Source organism: Castor canadensis, chromosome 17 (assembly GCF_047511655.1).
Source record: "Castor canadensis chromosome 17, mCasCan1.hap1v2, whole genome shotgun sequence".
Taxonomy (NCBI): Eukaryota; Metazoa; Chordata; class Mammalia; order Rodentia; family Castoridae; genus Castor; species Castor canadensis.
In genome coordinates this window covers 3,940,804-3,967,904 of record NC_133402.1, presented here as the reverse complement: position 1 = coordinate 3,967,904, position 27,101 = coordinate 3,940,804, and the positions used below count along the sequence as shown (strand labels likewise).

At 50.1% G+C, this 27,101-nt stretch overlaps 1 protein-coding gene and 1 non-coding gene across 3 annotated transcripts in view; one reads left to right on the top strand and one right to left on the bottom strand.

Annotated features, from left to right (window-relative positions):
• The window catches only part of Mgrn1 (mahogunin ring finger 1), a 44,360-nt gene extending 18,335 nt beyond the window's left edge, over window positions 1–26,025 (bottom strand). For both annotated transcript variants that reach the window (XM_020176068.2, XM_020176069.2), the window contains exons 1-7: window positions 25,793–26,025; window positions 11,829–11,947; window positions 6,723–6,811; window positions 6,140–6,286; window positions 2,844–2,961; window positions 1,418–1,484; window positions 1,128–1,177 (exon numbers count right to left, since the gene is read on the bottom strand). In XM_020176068.2, the coding sequence (XP_020031657.1) occupies window positions 1,128–1,177; window positions 1,418–1,484; window positions 2,844–2,961; window positions 6,140–6,286; window positions 6,723–6,811; window positions 11,829–11,947; window positions 25,793–25,880 (678 nt within the window). In that variant the 5' untranslated portion in view covers window positions 25,881–26,025. The remainder of the gene's footprint in view (window positions 1–1,127; window positions 1,178–1,417; window positions 1,485–2,843; window positions 2,962–6,139; window positions 6,287–6,722; window positions 6,812–11,828; window positions 11,948–25,792) is intronic.
• Trnad-auc (transfer RNA aspartic acid (anticodon AUC)) lies at window positions 22,356–22,428 on the top strand. Its single transcript has one exon. It is a non-coding gene; the product is annotated as a tRNA-Asp (tRNA).
• Window positions 26,026–27,101: the final 1,076 nt, after the last annotated feature.

The following is a 27,101-nucleotide window of genomic DNA, read 5'->3' as shown; positions in this document are numbered from 1 at the left end:
AACAAGCAGTTTTTCACTGGGCTCTCAATGGGAAGCACCTGGCCATGCATTTACACCAAACGTGTAAATGTCACCTCTCTCTGACAAGGCCAAACTCGGCTGGCAGCTAGCTGAGTGTTGAAAAGGGAGGAGGCCAACCTCTGTCCAGGGCACTCTGGCCCCAGTTTCACCATAGGAAATATAAGTCAGAGTGGCTTTGGTGCTTTGGGAAGACCCATATCAGAGGAGCTGGGCTGTGCACTGGAGAGAGCGGCCCAAAGAGGGCAGGCACAGGTGTGATGGAACCTACAACAAGCAGTCTGAACCCACTCCTCATGGGGTCCCTGTCTTTTGGTCCACTGGCCCCACTCGGTGCTAAAACAATTCTCAGAAGAATGCTGACAAATGTCAAAGGGGTGTAGACAGGTATCTTCAGTCAGGGACACCCTGACCTCCGGCAACTTCTCAGTGAATAGGGACCCGCCTAGGTCTTGGATCATGCTAGCAGGTGGCAGTCCCTTTTCAACCCCACCATTATTCACTGAGGGCCTACTGCAAGCCAAGCATCCCGCCCAGCTCTGAGGCTACCACCACAAACAAGAGGCCAGTTCTGCCCTCACAAATGCCCAACACATAAGGACAGTAAGAATATGTCCCCACTGGGTCCAGGAAGGCCTGCGGGGAGTGAGGCCTGCCTGGCCCTGCTGGGTCTGGGCACTGCAGCCAGGTGTGAAAAGGGGCAGAGCACAAAGAGGAAGTGTGCCAGGTGAGACTGTGTGGCACTTGAGGACACCAGGCATGATGAGAAAGGGCCATAGCCAGAAGAGGCAACAACCTGGACCATCGCTCTGCAGCCCAAGGAAAAGCTAGTCTATGGCAGGGCCTCCAGGTGAGTATCAGGCCTGTGCTGGCGGGCTCTACAGGGCTGGCCTTACCCTCACCACTCCCAATGCTCTTGGAAGAGCCTCCCGGGAGGACGCTCAACTCCAGGACCAGTCTGCTAGGAATAGAGAAGGGCTGGGAATCTTTCACTGCCCTGGCCTGACACTTGGCCCTGCGCCAAGCCCTGGCCCCCATGTTCAGCCTACAGTCTCCAAAGGTCACCCCTTCCCCAGCTCCCAGGCCACAGTAGCCAGGAGAGTACTTACCTTTTCAAAGGCAGCCAAGAGCACATGAGCATGGCCAGTCACTTCCACAACTGAAGGAGAGAGAGACAGAGGGGAGCGTGGTCAGGGCACAGGGAGCTCACCCAGTCCATCCTCCTTGTCTTCCAACCTGCCCACCCTGTGGCAACCACACAGTCCTGAGCGATGACACAGCCGTCACTCTGCAGCAGCAGCTTCCTCTCACAGGCCCACTCAGGGGCGGGGGGCGGGGCGGGGGACGGGACATGGACGGATGGACGGACAGACTTGAGGAACAGGCCCACAATTCTCACCATCTCCTTCATCCACTACGGCCTGGATGACCACTGGAAACACACCCCGGTCCAGGTCAAAGTTCAGCTGAGAAGGGAAGGTGGGAATGGTCAGGAGCCACAGCCACCAGGCTCTCCCTGAGCTGGAGGGAGAGGGCTAGTGAGCAGGATAATGTCAGTAAAGCTCAGAGGGTACAGGGACAAAATGTATCAAAGACACTCAGTGTCACACAACCATTACCACCATCCATTTTCAGAAACAGAAACTTGGCTGGTGAAGTGGCTCAAGTGGTAGAGCACCTACCTAGCAAACATGAAGCCCTGAGTTCAAACCCCATACAGCAAAAAAAAAAAAAATAAAACCAGAAACAGAAACTCTTATTAGCATTAGGCAGGAAGCCCCCATACCCCTTTCCTTTTAGTCCCTGGCAACAACTCATCTACCTACTTCTGTCTCTGTGCATTTACCTGTTCTGAACATGTCCTACAAGTGAAATCAAACAGTATTTGTCCTTTTGTGCCTGGTTTCTTTCACTGAGCATGATATTCTCAAAATTTATTCATGTAGCATGTGTAAAAATTTGGCACATGACCCCCAAGACATGTGCAAAAAGTGTGGCCTAGGACCAGATAAGTGGTGGTGGGAGAGCATAAACTTCCACCCAGCAAAGGGAGTCTGAGCAGACATTTATTTCCTCTGTATGGAAGGACAGGACCTTCTCAGGGAAAGCAGCCACCCAGGTCAGGAAGGTGACAAGACAGCTGCCCCAGCATGAGTCACAGCTGAGTTCTCAGGCTTTGGGCAGCCCCAGTGGTTAGTTATAACTGAGCCCCAGCCAAAGGTTTCTGCAAGATCCAGTTGGATAGACATTGAAAACTAAGGCAAAGGAGGCTCTGAGTAAAATAACAAAAGCCCGAGGAACAGCAGGGAGAACTAGCAGAGAAGCCACTCAGGCCGCAGCGCACAAAGGGCTCTGGAGGAGACTAGTGAGTATGACATGCAAAGAAGTCCAAGATGCGAGTCAGAAGAGGACTGACAATAAGCCAGGGCCAGCGTAGTGGCTCACCACGATAATCCCGCACTCGGGAGTTCAAGGTCAGCCTGGCTTTGTGGCAAAAGTAACAAAGTACAAGGGGTGAAGGGATGCACGCTACTGTCCTGGAGCCCAGCAACAGCGAAGGGAGTCCCCGTCTTCACACAAAGCCCAGTGCTGGAGTAACGTGCTCCTGGATTGGCCTTCATTCACCCAAACTGCTAACGGCAACCCACATCTTGCTCTTCTGTCCCTGGGCACATCCAGCCCAGGACACGGACCCAGGCAGTCATTCCCAGTGCCTCCCAGGGCCGGGGGAGTCCGATCTATAGGCCCCACTATGCGGCACCACCCAAGGGGTGAGAAGTCGGGCAGATGGGAGAGAACACGGGAGGAAGGGCTGCAGCAGTTACCTCATCATCCTTCCACTCAGAGAAGTTGATCTTGAAGGACGGCAGGGAGAACTGCTGACTCACGCCCCTCTTGTAGTGCACAGTCTCTGACTGCAGGGCAGGGCTCTTGGGGCTATACCTGAGAGCAGGAGAGTGATAAGACTGCTGCGGAGTCACCGGCCGTGCCAAGCTTTCCGCCTCCCTCCTTCCCAATGTCCACCACGGCTGCACCCATTTGTCTTTTAGGGATCCAATAGCAGGGTCCCAGCCCTCTCTGGTGGGGACTAGGAAGGGCCCACCTAGCTAGGATGTCTAAGTTCTTCCAAGGGCTGCCTCACTCTGCTGGCCATGCAGCTCTGCCCAGTCACATCTGGTGACAATTCTCTCCCAGAGCCCACACCTGCCTGATACCTCTGCTACCTTCCCAGACATGGGATGCCTGCCCACTGGATGTTGGGGTTTTGTTACTTTTTTCTAATAAATGTGAACACAGCATTCCTCTCCATCTCACACTTGCTCCCAGCCCCTGGGCCACAGCAAAGGCCCATGTATGGCTCCTAGGATGCACACTTGTGGCCACCCAGAGAAGGTCTGCTTATCAACATCCAGGTAGCAACCCATTATTACACTTTGCTCTTTCCTGTTCTGCAGCTATCCCACCACCTCCACATAGGACGTGCCATGCTCCCTAAAGCACCTCATGGCTCCACTACAGTTTTACTGAATCACTCAGAGTCCCCCAAGGGATGCCAGGGGCCTCCACTAGCTTTCCAGTGCTGCTTGTGGCCCATCCTCTGTCCATGAACAAGCACATCTGCGAGGATGTGCACATCCCAGAAAGCAGGGCTGGGTTCTAGGACACACCATTTCCCATCTCCATAAACTCTGGTGTCTTCCCCCATTCAGAATCCTCCCTGTGCTCTACCCCCACACTGTCCTGAGGCCTCTCTGGGTCTCCAGAACAAAGGACACTCTACTCTCAAGAGCCTGGGAGGCCAGGTGATGGCTACTGTGTGCACCGTACGAGAAGGATCTCCACGGACGTCTTGGCCTCTGCTGCTGTGAAAGGGCCAGCCTGGGACGCTGCTTGTGGTAGACATGGCTTCTCTCTTACAAGCTGTGGGACCCTGGATCCACCTGTCTGGGCCTCAGTTTCCTGGTTGGGAAGTTGGAAGGGGGCCAGGTAAGGAGCAAGAGGGTTACCTATCCTATAACTTGGAAGGACAGAGCAGTCTGGCTGGCCAGGTCCGACCTCTGGACCCAGAGCCTCCCTGTTTCTGTCCTGGATTGGCTTCTGGCAATACATGAGCCAGCAAACCAGGAGGGGAGCAGGCCTCGTGCCAGCTCCAAGGAAGGCAACAGTGTGGCATTTCTATTGCCATCTGTCCTGCAGGGGTCTGGGACACAGCCCAGGAGCAGCCACACCCTGCTGACCCTCTGCTGCTTTTCCAGCCTCTCTGGTGGCAGCAGGACCCTGTCCTCCAGCAGGTCTCACAGAATGTGCTGGAACAGCAGAGCTGGGGGGGGGGCACTCTCCCTTACCAGGCCCACCTGACTCTGGCCCTCGGCCCCTCTGGGGCAGCCTCTCCCTAGGCACCTTTCCAGAACCCAAGGCTCCTCCACTGTGCCAGCTGAGCTGAAGGACAATTCAAGAAACCACAGAGCCAGGTGCCGGAATCCTAGCTACTCAGGGGCAGAGATGAGGAGGACTGCAGTTCAAAGCCAGCCCCAGCAAATAATCTGTGAGATTCTATCTCGAAAAATCACATCACGAAAAAGGACTGGTGGAGTGGTTCAAGGTATAGACCCTGAGTTCCAACCCCAGTACCACAAAAAAAAAAAAAAAAAAGAAAAAGAAACCACAGGACCCCCTCCCAGCTGTCACTGCAGCCTGTTTAGGAAGCCCATGGGTACTGCACTGGCTCACCCCACAACTTGTGGGGTGTGAGGAAAACCTAGCACCCCAAATACTCCTGGGACTTCCAATTCCCTGCTAAGGGTAATTGCATGGATTCATGCATTGCTCTGTGTCACTAAAAATGCTAACTCAGTGTTTGAGTCTGGGTGTAGCCTCAAGGAAAAAAGTCTACAAAGGGCACCAGCTGCTCCTCAAGGAGGAAACCTGCTGCCTGTCCAAAATCCAGGTCCTGACTCCAGGAGGGGAAGGATAGGCATGCAGTGGCCTTGCCTGATGACAAGTTTCCTAGGAAGCCCCACTTCTAATAGCAGCTAGCTTTGAGCGCTCATTATGTGGCCTTTATGTCTGAGGGGTGTGTGAGGGGTATGCCAAACATGAGGGGGAAGTTCCAGCCACCCTCATTCTGAGCTGAAGAAACTGAGGCACAAGCAGTCACATGCCCTAAGCCAGTTGGTGAATACAGGGAGGGCAGAATTAAAAGCCTCAGCTCTTAGTGCCCATACCCAAACCTGCCCTCCGAGGGGTCTTCTCCAAGGTGAGAAGGATGTGACCACATTTCTTCCCTAAGGTCACACAGGCCTACAGATGGCATTGCAGCTGGAGCAGCCCTGCTGTGGTCTTGCTAAAGTAGCAGATTATAAATTTATGGAGTCAACAGGACCTTTATTTTAAGTAAAATCTCCAAGATCACACATTTGTAATTGTGACATAATAAAAAATATGCATCTCTCTGGGCGCTGGTGGCTCACACCTGTAATCCTAGCTACTCAGGAGGCAGAGATCAGGAGAATTGCTGTTCAAAGCCAGCCTGGGCAAATAGATCTCAAGACCCTATCTCAAAAACATCCAGAACAAAAAGGGCTGGTGGAGTGGCTCAAGTGTCAGAGTGCTTGCCTAGCAAGCGTGAGGCCCTGTACCCCAGTACCGCCAAAACAAAACAAAAAAAAATGCATTTGGCCTCTGCCTCAGGTTCCCAGCACAGAGCTCCCAATGCCTTGGAAAATCCTGGGTGATGGATCCTACCTAGAAGGCAGCTCCAAGTAGGTTCATGAAGGGGACCGGCTGGTCACCAGAAAGACCAAGCCGTGATCAGAAGCTCTGAGGGGAGAGGGGTTGCAGACTATTAATAATCAATGAAGCCTCCATAAAAATCCCAAGCGGGGGGGGGGGGGTGGTCCAGTGCTGGAGCACTGCTCAGCACATGCAAGGCCCTGAGGTCCATCCTTGATATCGCAAGAAAGAGAGGGGAGGGAGGGAGGGGTGGGGAGGGAAGGAGAGGGAGGAGAAGGAGGGAAAGGAGGAAAAAAGGGAAGTGCTGAGTGCAAACAGATTTTCCCTGCAGTCAGGAGTAGAGATGGAAGGCTCACATGGGTGGAGCCCCAGCTGCACCGGGACTTACACTGCCATGCCGTTCAGGAACTCCTCCACTGCCTGGCAGTAGATGGTGATGGCCACTCGGGCGTCTGCATCGAAGGTGAACTCCAGGCTGTAGAGCACCCGGGGCTTGTCACCATCCTCAGTGGGGCTGTCAGCATCGTCTTTGTACCTGATCAAGGCAGGCAAAAGTGAGTGGGTCAGGGATCACGGCCTGCCAGAGCTCTCTAGCAAAAACGGAGACCATTCCCTGTTTGTACAAGGCCCAACACTCAGTCTGAAATCCTTTCTTACAGCCCACAGAGAAGAGGGGACGGCTGCGGCCTGAGTCTCATAGGTTTAAAACAGCTTCACCAGCTTCTGACACCTGGGCTAGACCATGGCTGTGGGTCACTGTGTGTGCCATTGATGCTGAGCAGCTCTGGGGCCTCCGTACATTAAAAGCAGTGATATCCACAGACCCATTAAATGCCTGGTGTCCTGAGGCACAACCACCCAGTGAGAACCCCTGGTTTGAAGGATCAAGGTCCTGCTCCAGCCTCTGTCTCCACACAGGAGGAAGAACTGGCCCCCTACACACCTCCCACAGCAGGGTGGGACAGGGCTACCTCACAAGCCGGAGGGAATCTTTACGAATGTTCACCAAGCTCCTCAGCGTCTTCACTGGCTCATGGGGGGCGGGAGTGACGTAGGGAAACTAGAAGGGAAAAACACACAGCGACCCCTGGTGTCTCCCTGGGGAGCAGAAGGGGTCTGGAGTAGTGCTTACAACCCCAATAGTCATTCCGAACTCTGGCCCCACATGAGGGGCTGTGTTGGACTCTGGGCGTATGACTTCTGATACTCTCATTTCACTGAAGGAAATCACAGCCACACACCAGCACGTAGGCTAGGACTGGCTCTGCCCCAAGTGATCTGGCCATAGTCCCCAACTCCAGGCCAGATTCTAAGCAACTCACTTGGACAGTAGGATCCCAGGGGGAAGTGGCCAGGGTTGGGCTCTCAGGCCATGCTCCTGGTGTAGGACCCAAGAAGACAGTCGATCCGTACCACAATATGTCCAAAAGGGTCTGGGAAGGTCACATGTACATACCCACCCACACCCAAGTGCACAGAAAACATGAATGTATCCAATTCTGTTCCCTGCCTAGGACATTGTGCTGGGCTTGACAGGATGGTGTCACAGGGGAAAACGAAGTCCTGTGAAAGTGCGAGGACAGCTCTATGCCATTTCCCACAACTGCAGGTGGATCCTCAGAGATCCCAAAGAAGAAGAAGATAAAAACAGATCTGTAGTGGCTGTAGGTATGTGGTTCAAGTAGTAGAGTGCCTGCTTAGCACTCATGAAGCCCTTAGTTCAAACCCCCCTGCCCCACAAAAAAAACAAAACAAAACAAAACAAAAAAACCCAGACCTGTAGGCAACGGGTCCCCAGGAGGAAAGCATGCAGCACTTAGCCCCAGCCTCTGGCCTGCAAGGTGTTCTGAGCACAAAGGTTTCATGTCAACCAGCTGCTCCAAGGCTAAACTAGCCCGGAAACATCCTATAGGATGCGTATCAGGCCTGAGGGTACAGCAGCCCTGGGAACAGTGTTCAGTGTCTCCTTAGAAAGAGGGCCTCCAGCCAGCCCCTGTCCATCAAAACCCAGATTTAATTCTCTTATAATACATGGGTCTCATAACAAATGGGCTGTCTATAAATTGTTTTTATACAAAAAATAATTTTAAGGTTGCTTTCTGGGTTTTTTTTTTCATACAAATATAAGGCTCTAAGTTAAAAGGGTTTATGAGTTATTTTTAACAAGTAACAAAAATACATATATAAGGTATTAAGGATAGGGTTTTTAAAAGTAAAAGGTTAAAAAACTACTTTTAAATTAAAAAAAAAATGATAAAGACAAGCTCCCCCAGAGGATACAAAAAAGGTTGTCATAAAGGTACATAGTAAGTTGTCATAAAAAAGATGGAGCTTATAAATGCTTATATAAGTGATTGAGGTGACTAAAATCCAGTTACATTAAAGGTTTTATAAGGTCAAAATTTTACGTACTGATGTTAAACTAAAACTTAATTCTCTAAGCTCGTAACAATAGGGCTATCTTAAAAATACATTGTTCTTAATAACATTAAAAAAAACTCTTAAAAATGGTTTCTGTTTTGTCACGATAACTATCAGGAATTTTTGGTACTACAGGTTAATCCACAAATTTGTCAAGACACCAAGAATTTACTCAAACACAGAGAGACAAGAGGCAGCTGAGCACAGGGAGTGCTGCTGCGCTGATATACATTGAGACAGATTTACTTATGTAAAGCAAAGCCAAAGTACACCCTCCAGATAGGATAAAAATAAATAAATAAATAAAACCTTAAAAAGGAATACTACACTGGAAGTCAAGACCTCCAGTTTTCATTGGAGTCAACAGAGTGGAGGTGTTAGTCCTACTCCTTCCACATGGCAGGCAGAGGGAATTTTTGGCCTGGGATGGCCAGACTGGGCCTGTTATTTTAGGGGGCTCCACTGACTACAGGTTGGTGGGATCCTGCTGTATGTCACATGCCATGTGTTGATGTCAACAATCTGGGATGTGATCCCTTATCAACATCTGAGCCATGGTTCTTGGCCACTATGTTTCCTAATTCCACACTTAGTCCCCACAAACATTTACCTGTGTTCTCTGGTGATTTTGTCAGGGTTTTAACTACTAAGGTAACTGAGTCATGTTCATTTATAAGTTTGTTTATGTAAAAAATTTTCTAGATGACCTCATGGTTAAACAACTGTTGTGATGGGTGATTCTAATGCAGTCAATACCCTACATGTGCCTATGACTGGGCTATTTGGGGTCACTGACACTGTTCTCCCCACAACTGATGAAAAAAATCTAAGGTTTTACTTCAAGAGCAACAACTGAACTATAGAGCTGTGATACTGTTGCTGGTTCCTGTATACTAAATATATTTATGTTTTTCAAGTATATGTATATTTCTTCAAGTATATGTTTTTCAAGCTTTCTAAAATATAAAATTTAGATAAACACAGTAACAAAAAGCTAATGGTACTGAGATACTGTTCTGTTAGTTGCTAAATTGTCCATCAGAATTTTAACCATGGCCCTTTTAAGTTTTTGTCATTACAGTTCTGATCCTTCTGGGGCATTTACGATCAAGTCCATAAAAAATGACTCTAACAAGTGCTTATGTGTCAACCAGGTTAGCTTTTTAGACACCTGCTTTTGCTGGATTTTGTTTTGTATTCTCCTTGTCTAAAAGCCCTCTGCCTGAGAGCCACTCCTTCTAAGCTTATTTATTGCTTAAATTTGGCCAAAAGGGTCTAGTTGGCACTGACTCCCACCTAAACTGCTCATTATTTCCCACCCCGACGTGGGACCAAAACCAAACAAACAAAATTCAGGAAAGAGTAAGTCCTCATGAGGGAAGAAAATGACCAATCGAGAAAGATCTTCAGTCTATGGCCTTACCACTCCGAACGTACCCTATCTCGTCTGGTCTCGGAAGCTAAGCAAGGTTGGGCCTGATTAGTTCTTGGATGGGAGAAAGATCTTCAGAGGAGACTGCTCAGAGACAAGCAGTTTGGAGATAAGGGGGGAATTCTGTCAGAGTTCAAATGGAGTCACTCATGCCAGACCTCTCAAAAATAGCCAAGGCCAAGAGAACTGAGAAAATGGTTCTTATGCATGTGTGGCTATCTGGCATTAAAGCCCTTCCAGACACAAACTCATATTTTTTAGATAGGGTCTTCTACTTAAAGAGACAAAATGACTATTTTTACTGGCTCTAAAGATGTCCTTTGATACTTAAAGATGGTGATTTTAACTTTTTTTAAACAACACATTTTTTGGACATATATACTGGTAAAATATTGTTGCCATGGTAATTCTACTCAGTTTTAAAAAAAAGAAAGATAGTATCTGGGTAAAAAAAAAAAAAAAATGTCCAAGCATTAAAACCCCATTGGAGGGGCCCTTTTTTTGTTATCTTGTCTATCCCCACTGCAGTTAAAGTAGCAAAAATTTGCTCCCTGGATCCACCACAGCCAAGTAAAGTCAGCCTCTCCCAGTTGGGAGTGTGCCCCTGACCTAGCCTTACCATGTAAGACCACCCTCCGGATCATATGCACCCTTTCTTGGCAGGACCCCACTTCCCAGGAGACAACAGGGGACCACAAACAACAGGACAACAGACCTGCTCTAGTCACTCCAGAAGCTGACTAGTCTATGCACCGCAGAAGCTCGAATATGGGACACAGCCCTGCTTTTCGCGAGACACTTGGACTCTTACCTTTTGGGCTGGCCCTTGCAAGGTTTCTCCCATGTACTGAGAGTTATAAGAGAGCCATTGTTGGACCTCCACACAGCCATACTTTGTATCACTCACCCACTAACAGGTCAGGTGTTACATCGGCTCATATACTCCCAAGGTTTGCGAGGTTGCTGGTAAGTGATACTAAAAGTCCCAGAGTAAAAAAACAATGTAGGCTACATTTGCCATGGAAAGCGGGGTGATGAGTCTTGTCTTGGGAGCCATGTTTGATGTCACCCTGCCTGGTTTCCTTGGTATTATGGTCCATCAGGACCATTATAGAGTGCACTATAGAGAGGAAAAAATGATGTAATGATGCTATAAAAATACAAACCCCTAAATCAAGATAATGCTCTCTGGCCCTAGGTGGGTCTGAGCATCAAAGAGAGGAATAAACATAGCAGAGAGGAGGGCCAGAAAAGAAAAAGAAAGAAACAAGCAAGTCTGTGTTCTGATAAAGTAGCATGGGGGAGGGGATGGCATAGCAGAGAGAGAAAACTTTAAAAATCTAAACGTGAAGAGGGTCACATAGCACTGGGGGTGAAGGAGCCAACAGAGTTGCATGGAACAATATATGGGATAAACCTTGCTTTTTGCTTCTGTAACCTGCTTGTGAGGGTATACAAGGTGAGACCCTTTTGTTCTCGGGGCTCAGCCTTTGGATGTAAATCCGCTGAGCGCACTAGTACATACTGCTTCCTGAAAAGCTTTGGTGTCCCATGTCTCTGTTTGAGACTCCCATAACAAGACCACCACCTTCCTAGCCAACACATCCTGGCCCAGCCACCCCCAGCCATGCATAACCCTCTGCCTCCTAACACCCCCTTCTGCTTGCCCATGATGGGGGGCTGTGTGCTTTCTCCCATACTTTCCACCCCCCACTAGGGAACAGGGGCAGGGTTTGACTGCCCTGGGCACACGGCAGGTACCAAATGTGTGCTGAACGTATGGGCAGCTATACCTAAACATGCCCTTTTCTGGCAACTAGTGAAAAATATCTACCAGCCATTTATGCTTTTCCACAGAATCACATCTCTTGCCACTGCTCTCTGGAGTGTGGATGTTCTTGCTGCTTTTTAAAGAGTCATCAAGAGCCCTGGAATCAGCTCCAACTTTCTGCAGCCCATGCAGCCTGGATGCACCCATCCAATACTGGCTGCTCTGTCCCTCAGTGACCCAGCCCCGGCCTCTAAGGGCCGGGGCTCTAAGGGGCAGCGCCAGGACACAACCATTCTGAGTCCCATGCCCACTTCCAGCTCTGCTCAGGGACAGCCCTGAGGAGATCTGCCTGTCCGTGTGGGGCACCTTGGTGCCTGCTCACCCTCACAAATGGCTGGGCAGGGGCCTCCACTACCTAGTGTTGGCCACAAGCCAACCCTACCCAAGACTCACCTGGACTGGGCGGCTGCCCAGGAAGTTCAAATCCATGTTCTCTCCAAAGAGGTAACCTTCAGGGTGGGGGGTGTCAAATTTCTCACCTCCCATGAAGAAGTGCGAAGCAAAGTAGTTTCCTGTTTAAAAAAAGGAAACACAATTGTACGTTATGGAGCTCATCTCGGCCCAGTGGGAACATGTGCAGCCCAGAAGCCCAGGCGGAGAAAGGCTCCATCTGAGTACAGCCAGCAGCGGCCCTGTGTTCCCAGCATGCTGGCCTCGGTCCTTCTAGGCAGCCCACCAGCCTCTGCACACCAGCAGCCACAACTCCCTGCTGGCTCATCTCCCTGCTCACAGACTCAGTCGCCAGTTTACAGCTCCAGTGTCCTTTCCTTCTGTAGGGCCGAACCATGTTTCCCATAGAGACCTGCTATGTCCCACCCCCATGCCTGCGCCCATGACTTTGTTTGGAAGTGGGTCATTGCAGGTGTAATTAGTTTAACGTGGTCCTGCAGATTAGGGTGGCCCCAAATCCAGCAACAGTGTCTTTATAAGACAAAGAGAAGAAGGCTAGACGCAGGTGCACAGAGTGGGAGAAAGCCAGGTGACAATGCCAGCAGAGACTGGAGGCATATGAATACCAGACTAGGATGCCAAGGAACAGGTGGAAACCTCCAGAGGCTAAGAGAGAGGCAAGAAGGACTCCCTCTAGCCTTTGGGGAAACATGACCCTAGGAGGGTTTGATCTCTGCCTCTGGCCTCAGTAACTGAAGGGAACACAGTCTGTGGCTTTAAGCCACTGCTGGTGGCATTTGTTACAGAAGCGAAAGCCCCGCGTACTGTGGGAACCACACCCCCAATCCCAGCCCCATGAGCGTTTTCATCTTGGCACCGATCAGTCTGTTTTTTTTACTTGACATTTTAATTTTAAGCTGCAAAAAAAATAAGCAAACAAACAACAAAAAACTTGAAATGGACTCAAATGATATAATTTTATCCTTTCCAGGAAAGCAGAAGGTAGACCCTACCACAAAGAAAAAAATGCTTAGTTAACGGAGGTTAAATTTAAAAGTACACTTCAGTACCATTAGGTTAACTTCTGAAGAGTCTGATTTTATTCGGCTCGCTGTGGTAACTAACAACCATGAGTTAAGACTTCTTTATAGTTAACCATATCACCTAACATACAAAAATTCACTGATAATCTGCTACTGGGATTGGAGCACTTGACCATGGTTTAAAACTCCATGTGGATCTGCGTTATTTCATTTGTGTCATGAGGACTGAGACTGTAACGGGTTCCCATCACATCCCTGGCACACTCAGACCCTGGATTCACAGTTCCCTTATGAGGAAAGGACTGGAAGGTTCCAGATCCTGTCAGCTTCAAAAGCTGAGCCCACTACCGTGCTGGAGGAAAAGTAGGAGTGCAGCCTCTCCCATCCTTCCTGACCTGATGACTGTCCACAGTGCCCTGCTGCGCTCTTCATGGGAAGACCCAGGCAACCATGGTGACTGTGCCTGTGAGGAAGGCTCAGGGTATGTATGAGAAACAGGGACTTCCGGGTAGCTGAGCCTGTAAGGGTCCATCCTAGGGCCCCAAGTAGGAATTCTGGGCTTCTCAAGCAGCATGGATCTGTGCCCTTCCTGAGGCCCACAGCCTCAAAGCCACAAAGGCGGCCAGGCAACTCCTCCCTAGGGAGACATCCAGAGTCAGGAGTCCAGTCCAGCTGCCCTGGGACTTCAGGGAGGAGCAGGGAGAGGCCTAACCGATGCTAACCACCACACAGACCGGGAACCAGATAACCAACTACAGCAAGACAACAAAGAAAAAACTCAGCAGCACCAACTTAAAAAAGGTTTTAACAGATGCTTTGGAATGCCATTCAGCAGTCCATAAAACAGTCACACCAACATGACACAGAAAGACCTGTGACCACTGGAAGGATGGTCACAGAGTATGTTAGCAGCATTAAGAACACACTGAGGGAACTCCAGGAGCCTGTTTGGAGGGGTGCCTGCACACACTGAGATGTGTGTAACCCAAGCTGTGAGACCCAGAGAAGGGACTGAAAGGATGTGCCCAAAATACTGCCAAAAAAAAGACTCAAGTGGAGTCCAGGAGGCAGGGACCAAAGTCCAGGCTTTAGGCAGGGACCAAAGTCCAGGCTTTCTGCGCTGCGCTGCACTGGGCTGGATGACGTGCTTTTCTCCTCAGGGATGGTTCTCCTGTGTCTCTATGGTCACTATCGCCTCCCTACCTCACCAGTCTCCACACTTCCAACCAAGCCCCACCGCTTTTCCCAGACAGATCATGTAAGTCCCACAGCCCTCCCCACAACTGCATGGCCCTATGTAACCCAGGCCTGCCAAACCCACTCACGCCTCAGGACCTTGGTGTTCGCTGTCCCCTTTGCTTGTGCAGTTCCTCCCCACAAGTGCACCTAGATCCTCCACCTCTGTCCCTTCCAGGAAGGCCTTTTGACCTCTCCTCTAGCCCCCAAGTGCTTGCTGAGCAGCCTCCTCCCGCTCCTCCTCTGCTGGAATCTTCACCACAACCTTTGGCCTGATGAACTCCTTAGGAACAAAGGATATAAACCGGTCTCTAGATTAAAATGTAAGAAGGGGAATTTTACTTCTTTAGTGCTGTACTTGTGTTTTCTACAATTATTTGAAAGGTCTGGGACATGGGACAGGTTGTCTGTTGTGGCAGTGGTGATAATATCAGAAAATGGAGGCAAGTGCCAGAGTAGGGTAATGGTAACACTGCACAACTAAATGCCCTGAAAGTGACTGCTGCACTACTCACAAAAGCCACCCCGATGATATGGGGACATCCTCTCAATGAAACTGTTAAGAACAAGGAGAACTTGCTGAGCACAGGGGCTCACTTCTGTAATCCCAATTACTCAGCAGGCAGAGATTGGGTTTGAGGCCAACCCAGGCAAAAAGTTAGCAAGACCCTATCTCAACGAGTAAGTAGTTTCTACATGGATCATGGTCCAGGCCAGCCCCAAGCAAAAACGTGAGACCCTATTGGGAAAAATAACCTAAAAGCAAAGGCTAAGACTTGGCTCAAGTGATAAGAGCTCCTTGTGTTCAAACCCCAGTACCCCCTCCCCCCCCAAAAAAGAAAAAATTGTGTTGTCAGCTGGCAAATCTTTTTTTTTTTGGGAGTCTCACAACGTAACTCAGGCTGTCCTCAAACTTACCATCTTCTGCCACTACCTCCCAAGTTCTGGGATTACAGATGTGAACCACCACACCTAGTGAATTTTTTGTTTCAAGATGGAGTCTGGATAACTTTTTTCCTCTGCTGGCCTGGAACCACCATCCTCCTGGTAAGCTGGAATGACAGGCATGAGCAACCATGCCCAGTTCAAGATACATAATTTTTTTTATATTAGAGCTTTATGTTACTTTTTGGCAAGTAACTTGGAATTCAACACTACTGACGCATCAATTTTTTTTTTAGCTAGGCATGATGGTGCATATCCGTAATCCAAGCACTTAGAAGGCTGAGGCAAGAGAATCTCAAGTTTGAGACCAGCCTGGACTATACAGTAAGACCATTTCACAAGAAAACAAAACAAAAATATCTCCCAGCACTTAGGAGGCTGAGGCAGGAGATCAGGAATTCGAGGCCAGCCTGGGCTATACACAGAGCAAGACTCTATCTCTAAATAATGATAATCTTGTTAATTTCACTTAGTTATTCATGGAATCAATGTTTCTTAACTTCAAAAAGAGAACTAGAAACTGAGTGTGGTGGTTTATACCTATAATCCCAGCTACTTGGGAGGCAGAGACAGCCCAGACAAAGTTAGTGAGACCTGTCTCAAAAACAAAATTCAAAAAAACAGGAACTGGAAGCATGGCTCAAGTGGTAAAGTTCTTGTCTGGTTAAACACAAGACCCTGAGTTCAAACCCCAGTACTATGAAAAAAAAAAAAAGAGGGCTGGGAACAGAGCTGGAAAGGTAGAGCATTTGCCTAGCAAGTGTGAGGCCCTGAGTTCTACCCCGATACCTCGAAAAAAGAGAGACTTAAAATTGATGGTGCAATTTTAGCAGTAGGTCACACTCACCTGCTCGTACATCTGCAATTGCAGTACTTTGCTATCCGTATTTCACATTGATAAAAACCAGAGTATCTGTGTTGTCTGGCCAACTGAGAAGGTGTAATGACCATTCAAATCACAAGATAAATACTTAGAACACCAGCCAAGTGAACTTTTAAAATCCTAGTTATAATGTAAGCACACTTTGATCACAGATGTGCATGGTGAAATCCACAAGACATTCAAGCACAAAAAACCTTAACTAAGTCATGTGCTCATCAATATGACATGGAAACTGGCAGGGCAGAGTGGGGCTGGAACTGCCACATGGTTAGGAGGAATGAGCCAGGCTCTGCAGGGCCACAGACAGCTGATAGGAAGGAAGGAAGGAACAGGAACACATCCCAGAGAAGCCAAAGAGCTCACACACACAGCCACACACAGAGGAATAAAATGTGGTCCCCAATAGGGCAGGAGGGACCAGGCCTGGGGAGGTCTGTTGGGGCATCAAAGGAGCCACTGTTCTTTCCTTCTTCCTCAAGAAAAAAGATACAAAATATGAGGTCTTAACTGTGAATAATGAGCAAGAAGTGTTTGCTATATTGCCACACTTGCAGGGCCCATGTTGGCCAAGAAATTCCAGCTCCATGGCACCAACACACCAGGGCCTTGGAGCCTCGGGGCCAGGCATCACAAGTTAAGGCTAGAACAAACGCATCCATCTCCCCTTGTTTACCATTACCAGTCAAAGGTGACTCAAGTTCAGGTGGTTTACACCCTCTCTGCCTGAGAAAATCAAACTCTGTGCTACTTACAGGTGTCCAGGTGACCCAGACCACAGTGGGGTAAACAGCCACAGAGATAGAGACCTAGAGTCCCCTCCCTCAGGAGGCCTTGCTCACTCACACTGGCATGTCAGAGGGCAGGAACACATGTGATTATCATCTTTACAAATGAGAACAACCAAAGCTGCAAGGCCATGGGGCACAGGCCATGGGTACGGCCAGTGGAAAGAGAAGGCACTGTCCCACACAGGCCAGAGTAGGCCAAGCAGATCCTGGGTCTCCTTGTTCTGCCAGTTCCTGCACCAGGATTAGCATTCACACAGGATAGTGGAAATACCCTACAGCAGTTAGAGGACCGACCCTGCCAGGGGAGTGAGGTACATGCATACAGCTCGCCAGCAGTGGGCACAGGCCAGGCACACACCCAGAGAACTAACTCCTTGGGAGGTTGAAGCAGAAGGCTCGCTGAGGCAGGAGTTCTGGACCAACCATAAAACAGAAAGACACAGACTGAGAAAAAGGGCCTGGAAGGATCCACATAAACCTCCCAAGGGGACTCAGAGGAGGGCAGGGAGGAGGAAGTGTGAGCTGTACTGCCTGACTCAGCTACACATTCAATATATAAGAGAGACAACTTTGGGGCCCACCAAGTCAGAGCTTCCTTATCTGGTCCCTGGAGAGTCATATGTGCCCAAACCCACCAAATCTTGACCTACCCTAATGGCCACAGGCCAGAACCCTGGCGGAAGGCCACACTCACCATTCTGGAGGCCACAGGTGGACACTCTGCCAACACTCATCCTTCTGGGGAAGGGTGAGGGCAAACTAGGCATCTCCAGGTAAGGCCCAAGAGCTACTTATCCCAAAAATGTGGACCCAAGTATCTGATTCAGCTACTGCACATCAGGGAGGTCCCAGGGACCCTGGCCCTCTCCACACACTACAGCTGCACCCCACACCTCAACCTGCAAACCAGTGATTCTGCTGGGTACTGCCTCCCAGCCCTGCACCCACTTTCCCATTCATTATTGGGATCTGAGAGCTTTGCTTTTTCCCTACAGGCTGCTCCTGTGTTGGGACTCTCAGGTGAGGTCAACCTGACCATGTCATAGGCCACTCACTGCCAAATCCTCCCACCCAGACTCTGAATCACAGCATGGCTCTGCTCTTCCTCACCTGTCCCCCTTCTGCCCGAGGCCAGGCATCACTTATGGATAGACTGTCATCCTGCTGGCCTGACACAGGAAGACTGTGACACTGTGACTGTTCCAAGTCAAAGAAACTGAAGCACAGTGAGGCTCAGGCCACACAACCATGAGAGGTCATGGCTCACTGAAACTTCCTGGTGTACCTGCATCCACAGCCACACCAGACAATGATGTGACAAAGACACCCAGTGTACCCCTAGTAAGAAACAAAGCAACCCCAGAATCTGTGGTCACCACTCCTAGTCTGAAAAAGGAGCATGGAAAGCTGGAAGGTGGCTGCCAGAGCTGGTAGGAGGCACTGATTCCACCTGCTGAGAATTCTTCTCATCCCCTAACAGGACAGGTGTGGCCAGTTACCAGCTTCACAAAGTTCTGACACATTGCTCCTAAACCCAGCTGGGCCCACCTGACCAGTGAGTCAGAATGTCCCAGGACCTGGAAGAGGAGCACTCTCAGGAGAGCCTCTCCAGGTCCTGGGATGCCTCATCAGGTGGGAGTCAGAGAGGGCGGTAGCCCACTGCCTGCAGGCAGCCAATGGGGTACAACCAGCTCCAGTCAGATGCTGGCCTAAGTCCACGCTCGCCACCATAACTCTCCAGTCCTGCCACACCAGCTCCAGACAGGAGTCTCTGGACTGGCCTAACCTCTTCATGTCTCAGTCCCATATGTAGCATGGGAGAGGAAGAGGAGTGGACAGGACCCAAGGAAGTCACCACTGGCTGGAATCTTGGTTTGTTATGGGCAGACTGGAGCTAAAGGAAGTCATCTTGCTTCACTGGGGTACCTGAAGATGCTGGGAACTGCTTATGCAAAGGAGTCTCCAACAAGTGGAGATACCCTAAGATGTTTCCCAGTCTCCCAGTGTGAGCCACCTGGACGAGGGAGGGACACCACAGAACCAGGAGCTGAGGCAACCGTGACAAAGTAAGCCTCTGGCCCATATGCACCACAAGCTGCAGGCACCTATTTTGGGGGAAGCTATCCTTTCCCAGCTTATACGCTCTTCTTTGTACGTGTGCAGTGTTGGGCTTGAACTCAGGGCCTACACATTGACCCACTCCACCAGCCCTTTTTGTGATGGTTTTTTTCAAGATAGGGTCTTGCTAACTATTTGCCTGAGCTAGCATCAAACCTCAATCCTCCTGATCTCTGCTTCCTGAGTTGCTAGGATTACAGGCGTGAACCACCGGAACCTGGCTTATACACTCTTTTCTGGAAAAAACCCCAAGGTGGGTGCCAGCTGCCACAGCACGGGAAGAGCTAAGCACTGAGGACTGGGCAGACCCAGGGCCAGGTGACAAATGGAACAAGTCTGCAGTTATCCAACAAGCACCAAAAGGAGCCCAGCAGGGAGGGTATCGGTGCCCGTACACCATCCTCCACTAGACAGAACCTAGCAGCACAAAGCCTGACACTGAATGGGACACAGGGAAACTAGACTGAAAGTTAGCCCAGGCAGTTCCAGATGGGCAGGGCCACACTTGGCTGGGAGGCTGTATGGGCAGGAGCTGTCACCGTCACCACCCGTGGACATTCAGAAAGTACAGAACACTTTCCAGAAAACTTCCGGGTCCCGTGAAAAACAAAAGCCAAATTGGACCAGGGCCAGGTTCCACCCTGCTGGTCCCCAGGGACAGGAAGAATCAGACCCAGAACCAGACCCACAAGGTAACCAGGGAAGCAGAGGATACCCCAAATTTCAGATGGGGAGCCAGGGCCACAGTAAGCTGCTGGCATGGCTTGGGCCAAACTTGGACCTCAGAACTCCAAAGCCAGCTGACCACAGCCCAATCAGCTCCTACAAGGTGAGAAACTGATCTTCAACTTTCTGTACACATGTGTGGCAAGGAGCCCTCCTAGGAAGGAAAGAGATTCACTTCCTGGGGAACAAGGAGGAGACTTATTTTGTTTGTTGCCCAGGTTGGTTTAGCGCTTGTGGGCTCAAGCAATCTTCCTGTCTTAGCCTCCCAAGGAAAACAAAGTAGCCCCCAAAACTGTAAGGAAGAGAACACCCCCAACAAGTACAACCCAAATGAAGCCCCCTTCACTGTGGGAACCAGGCCTCACTGCCACCTCACAGCACAGCACAAGACAAAAGGCCCAGTCATGTCCCTCAGGTCTCCTGTCTCAAAAATTCTCACCTCCTGGCCTCTGATTTCCTAGAGGGTTGGGGCAGTGGAGAAAAACTTTGGGTCATCTCAGCTGTCAGGCACTGGCCACCATGGAAGCCTCAGCTCAGTCATGGTCACACACAGGAATGTGAACCAGTTGGTCCTGGGACCCCCAACGCTGACGCAAAGCAAGAAGTCATCTGAGGAGAGCTTCTGCGGTCGGGCACTGATGGCCCTCCTAAAGACCAGCCACATGCAGGACTGTCCACCTGGACCAGATGGGGGTTAGGGTGTGATTCCCACTTTAGACCAGGAAAGGCAGAAAGAGGCAGAAACTGCTTAGGGACAATACAGGCAGCTCACACTGACCAACCAGTTCGTCCAGCTGTCCGTTCCACAGCCTCTCTAAAGCCACAGAGACCCCTGCTGACCCCTCCCTCTAAAGGATGTGCTCAGATCCCCCTCCACTGCCCCCTGCAGTTTCTGGCCTTGACCATCCCAGGCAAGAAAGGAACAGGGAAGGGAAGCTCCCTAGCAAGGAGAGAAATCACTTTGGGGAGAGGGCCCTTTAGATTTTTTGAGATGGGGCTCCCATTATATTACCCAGGCTGATCTTGAATTTGTGGGCTCAAGCCATCCTTCTGCCTCAGATACCCCAGGAGCTAAGAGTACAGATTTGTGCCACCACGCCTGGCTTTATGCTTAAACTTTTTTTTTTTTTTTTTTCACCCAGTACCTCACCCATGCTAGGCGAGCCTCTGCTGCTGAGCTACAGCCCCAGCCCTTGGGCTGCCTTCTGCCTCTCAGAGGCCCTAGGAGCACTGAGCAGCACAGCAGCGCTACCCCAGGCAGGTACTCCAGGGAGAGGAATGCTAGGAATAATCTCCACAAATTTGGGGAAAGGGGAGCTGCAGCATTTTCTCTGAGTGAACGGAAAATAGGTCTGTCCCAAACCTGCCCCAGTGTCCAAGGCTGGTGACAGGGAAACAGACGTGGGCCATCTACATGGTGGAACTTTACTTGGCCATAAAAATGAACAGATCTCTGACACACAAGCCCAGGCAGCGGGCATCAGGTCAGAGTGCTCGTCATCACTTCATTGGGTGACTTGGTCTCAACATGACCCTCAAACACCAAGGCAGGGCAGTTAGCAATGCTCTGCACGCTGGACACTGCTGTTCCTTTAAGAGCATGGCTATGATGACCTCATGCCTGCTCTGGACCAGCCAACTGTGCGAAGACACAGGGCTGTGCCTGTCTAAGCTTCAGCCTGCACATCTGCAGGAGGAAACAGGGCCAGCCTTGCAAGGCCCACGTGAGGCTCCAGGCAGATGGCACATTGTGCCCTGTGCTTAGTACTCACGTTGGCTGTGCTTCCGCAGACATGGAATGACCACTGATCACAGTGCAGGGGGTTCACAGCCAGTGCAAGAATCAGTGTTGAAACCAGATCCTCAGGTCCCAAAGCCCCTACATTTTCAACTCTGACAAACCCAAAAGTCCCAGACTTGGGTGCTTTGTCTGGGGCACTCCAGGGAGGGAAGACAGTGTGGGCACACCAGGAACACACAGTAGGGCATGCCCCAGAGGAAGTGATGTTCTATGTCTTGATAGCAAGAGGACCCTTCATTGGTCCCCAAGCCTGGCCTGGTCACTACACAAAATGCATAATCAGATGGAGCCTGCCAGAGAGCGCAGCAGTGACTCAGGCTGGCCTTCCATGATCACCAGGCCCACCTCATGGGCAGGCCACGGAGGCAGTGGGCAGAACCAGGGCTGGGAGTTAGGAGACTGGCATGGCCTGCAATCAAATCCTGCCATGAACTCACTGTGTAACCCCTGACTGAGCTATTCCCACCTCTGGACTTCAGTGCCCTCATCTATAATTGGGGCCATGTGAAAAGAACAGTATTCCTCAAACTGCAAGGACTGTGTTATTACTTGAGTACTTAATTATAATTACTATTTTCATCAAAATCAACTATTAAACACATAGAAAGGAACTTTATATCACCACTGGGTGGAAGAACCACTATCACTTGCCTTTAAAGAAGATTGTTACCAAGTCAGATAATGCACACCTGTAATTCCAGCACTCTGGAGGCTGAGGCAGGAGGACTGCAGAGTTCAAGGCCAGCCTGGGACTTAGCAAGCTCCAGGGCAGCCTAGGCTACACAGTGAGACCCTGTCTCAAAAAGTAAAACCAAAAAGAAAAAAAAAAAATGCAGACAAGTAAGTACTAACAAGTATGTGGAGGAAATAATCCCTAGCTTACACTGCTATAGAAACAAACATAAAATAACACAGTTATTAACAAACTATTAAAAGAAAACAGTTTGGAAGTCTCTCAAAAGACTAAACATAAAAACACCATGTGGGGCTGGTAGAGTGGCTCAAGTGGTAGAGCACCTGCCTATCAAGCATGAGGCCCTGAGTTCAAACCCCAGTACTGCCAAGAAAATAAAATAAAATATGTGTGACCCAGGAATCCCACTCTTAGACATAAAGCTAGGAGAAATGAGAACACAAAAAGTTATACCTGAGTGTTCATACCAGCATTATTCATTAGCCAAGAAGTGGACAGAACCCAAGTAGTCGTTTACTGGTGAGAAGATATACAAAATGGACTATAACCATGCCTGAAGTGTAGACACATGCTACAATATAGAGGAACCACAAGCACAGTCCACTAAGCAAAAGAAGGCATACACACACAAGAAGCCTATATGATCACGTGACTCCATTTATAGGAGAAGGCAAAATTTAAAGACAGATCAGTGACAGGCTGGTGGTGGGGGTGGGAAACAGAGACTGACTACAAACAGACACAAAGAAATTTTGGAGAGAGAAATGTCTAAATTGATTGTGGTGGCAGTTGCACAATTCTACAAATTTCCTGGAAACTGGTTATCTACAATGGATGAGCTGTATGACACAAAAATACCTCAGAAGGTTAACTAATTTTCCCAATATCTCAAAAAAAAATTATACCTCAGTAAAGCTATCAAGAGAAAAATAAATACAATGGAGACAAAGCAAATGTTACTCAATTCAAGCTAAGCACTGTTGTGGGATATGCTGAAAGAAAACTGGGCTAGGTGTAGTTAGTGGCTCTAATCCTAGCTGCTTGGGAGGCAGAGATCAGGAGGATCATGGTTTGAGGCCAGCCCAGACCAAAAAAGTTAACTTTTATAGGTCTCAACCAATACAAGCTGGACATGCTGGCATGCACCTGTCATCCCAGCTACTTGTAAGCACAAATACAAGGACCGAGGTCAGGTCACCCGACACAGAGCAAGACCCCCGTCTCAGAAAACCAAAGCAAAAAGGCTGGAGGCATGGCTGAAAGGCAAGCATGAGGCCCTGAGTTCAAACCCCAGTACAAACACCCAAACACACACACACACACACACACACACACACACACACACCCCACACAAAAGAAAATTGGACAGTATTAGAAAAATGTTTTTTTTAAAAATTAGCATCCAAAGATTCCTTCTTTACATAATTAACAAAATTGAGAGACCCAAAAAAACAACTTTCTCATGGAGCTGAATGGCCCATAGGGAACCCCCCCCTTTCAAATTACCCGCAATGTTTCTGCAGTGGCCAGGTCACCCTGCTAAGGCCCTTCTGCCTGTAACTGACCCTCCTGACCTTTAGGAAGCTAGTGGAGCAGGAGGCCTAGCACTAGGATTTTGAGGCCCCCATGCTGGGTGAAGGACCAGGAGGATGAGGAAGAAGAAGGGAAACAATGTTAGCTGGAGGCTGGAGACACAGTTCAGTAATGAAGTGCAAGTGTGTCCTGCAAGAGTCTCTCCACCTATCCCCAGCACAATGCCACCTTTGGACTGGCCACTGCAATCTATACACTGGCGGCACACCCCAGGTGGCCAATGGGCAGTGACAGCACCAACTGATTAGTGGCAGCTAGCTGGGGTGCTCTCCAGGCTCAGAAGAGGAGTGTCGTGAGCAACTGGCAATGCGTGTCCCAGTGCAATGTGAAAGCAGTGGCGTGTGCACGGACTTGTGCAGTACAACTGCTCAAGTGAAGGGACATTAAGAGCACTTGGGACCTAGTGTTGCATATGCCACAGGAAGCCTTCTGGTATCTTTGTGCAGCTGCTAACTGCTACCAAGAGTCTAGGCCAGTTACCTAGCTTCCTTTGTGAGCAATGATAGCAGCTAACATTTGCCAAGGATTTCTTATAAGCCAGGCAGAGTTCTTAGCACTGCACGAGTTATCAGCCCATTTTACAGATGAGGAAACTGAGATCCAAAAGGTCAAGTAACTTGACCAAGGTCACTCAACCAAAGACAAGCAGAAAGAACATCAGGGAAGAGGATGACTATTCTTTTAGATCTGGGGTGTGAGCCCTCAGACTCTAGGGAAACACCAGAGCCTACAGCCCCACACCTGGCCAGGGTGCCCTGCCACTATGGCTGCGATACAAGCAGGTATGAGATCTCCTGCAATGTAGGCAACAGTGCTTTCTGACCAACTCCAGCCCCTTCCAACTGCCTCAAGATGGTGTCGGCTTCCTGCCCTAGCATCCGGGAGCCCCAGCCCCTCACCTTCTTTCAGGCAGAGTAAAGCACTTTCTCAAAGTTCAGTGGTGCCAGGCACTGGTGCTCACACATGTAATCCTAGCTACTCAGGAGGCAGAGATCAAGAGGACTGTAGTTCGAAGCCTGCCCAGGGAAAAAGTTTGAGAGAAACTATCTCAAAAAAACCCATCACAAAAAAGGGCTGGTGGACTGGCTCAAGATGGAGGCCCTGAGGTCAAACCCCAGTATCCCACACACACACAAAAAAAGTTGAGTGGCACCAGACTCACCTGGGGAATGGGTTTAAATTCAGGTTTCTAGGCCCCAGGGCCTGAAGCAGGGCCTGGGATTGTTTAACAAGCTGCCCCACTTGTGGGGCAGGTGGTCCTGGCTCACAAAAGAAATCTGGCCTAGTGGAGGTTCAAAGACACCTGGACACAGCATCATCAGATGAGACACTCAGAAACCAGTATGACACTCAGAATCCACATCTGGATGCCCCATAACGTAGGAGATTCTCTTCTCTACACTACAAATGGCCCCAGCAGAAGATAGTGTGCAAACAGAGCTTAGAAGTTCAGTCTGGCCGTGTGTACCAACAGAGACAGCAGAGTGGGAACAAGAATGAGAGCCCCACGCCTGTTTTAGGTCCCAGCTGTGCCTCCATCCAGCTCTGAGACTTTGGGAACGTCACTTCTTCCTCCCTGGTAGTGCAGGTCCCCCGCCCTAAATCAAAAGGGAGAACCCAGACATTCTCCTGGTCTCCAGCTTGGCTGAAGGCCAGTTCTCTCGGCAGGACCCCAGTCCCTCCTCATCAACCATAATCACGTCCCTGGGCCCGGCATCAGTGCCCCCAACCCGCACATCAGGAAGAATAAGCCTTGGTCCAGATCCGCTGCAAAATGTCCAGAACAGGGGAGGGAGGAGGGGGAGGGTCTTCCCACCACGCCTCCAAAACAGCGAACCCCGACCTCAGTGTTAAGGCAATGTTCACGACAATGAACGCTCTATTACCACAAGCGATGCGGCAGGCCCTTCAGAGGCCGCGCGAAGTGACTGGCCCAAGGTCACCACTCGGGAAGGGCCGCGCCCGTTCCATCTCCGACCAGTCCCACCTGGGGCCCCAGCCAAGTCTCGGGCTCGCGAACAGATGGGCGCGGGGTTTCGACAGGAGCGCGGCAGGGAGGGTCCGCGGCTGCACAGGTGTCCGCTTCTTTCCGTCCCGCTCCTGTCGGTACCGCGCCCCGCGCCCGCGTCCGGACACTCACCGGACTTCGGGGGATAGCGATAGGCCGAGTTCGCCTGAATGTCGATGTCCTCCACCCCCGCGATGCGGCGGCTCAGGATAGAGCCCATGGTGCGCGGCGTAGCCGGCCGAGCCGGGACAGGGATGGGAGGGGGACAGCGGCGGCGCCCTATTCACGCAGACATGACCCAGACCAGGCCGCACGGACGCGCGTCCACAGCTGCGTCTCGCCCTAGCCTCCGCCCCCGGTCTGCACGGACCGGACGCCGCGGCGCCCCGCCCCGGCCCGCAGCTTCCTGGGAAATGAAGTCCGCTTGGGCAGAAAGCTCCGGGCTTGGGTGCCAAGAGCGCACCTGAGCACTACGTCTCCCAGAATGCATCGCGCGCGAGAGGCCAGACTGGGACAAACCAAGAGACCCAGACGGAGGGGACAGCACTCTGGCCACGCGAAGATGGACCTTTCTTTCGCGGCCCCAGCTCCGGGCTGACCCCGGAACTCTCAGTCCGTTCATAATATGTTCGTATAGAGACCCTTCTAGGGAGGCAGCGCTTTCTATTTGTCCCCATCCTAAAATCTCTCTCTGAGCCACCGTGGGTGACTCCCCTCTTTTCCAAGGTTCATCTCACGCCCTGGCCGGCAGAGGGCACACCTTTACCTGCCTCCCAGAAATTGCTGGGTGGCCCCAAGCCTAGGTGGGGCGGTGCTCACACAGGAAGCAAGCTCCTGCTTGGATCTTTGTCAGGAGATCCTGGAAATGCAAATGAACAAGATGAGGAACTTGTGTGACTATGAGGAAAGTTCAGGTCTTAAGAGTACTTTTTTTTTTTTTTTTTAAGCTCTTGTTTTGAGATGGGGTGCCCCTGAGTAGCCCAAGCTGGCTGGAATTCAAGATCTTCCTGCTTCAGCCTGCCAAGTGCTGGGATTATAGATGTAAATTACACACCCAAGAATTTTACCGAGCGCTTATTTGTCCATAATCTTGCTGAGGGCCTTGCACATATTTTCTCACTTAGTTCTCTACTGTTAAGTTCTCTTTTTTTTTTTCTTGTTTTTATTTATTTATTTTTAACAGTACTGGGGATTGAACCCAGTGCATGCTTAGCAAGCACTCTACCACTTGAGCTATCCCTCCAGCCAATAAGATCTGTATTTTCATTCCCAAATTACAGAAGAGGAAAGTGAGGCTTGGTAGAAATAGCCCTACTCTGCTTGCACAATAAATTGTAAAGCTATTTACTATTACCTTAGCACTCCCCCTCCTCTCCAGAGACAGAAATGTACCAATGTGCCAGATGTGAAGTCTCCTGCCCCAGGATGGATGAGGCGAAAG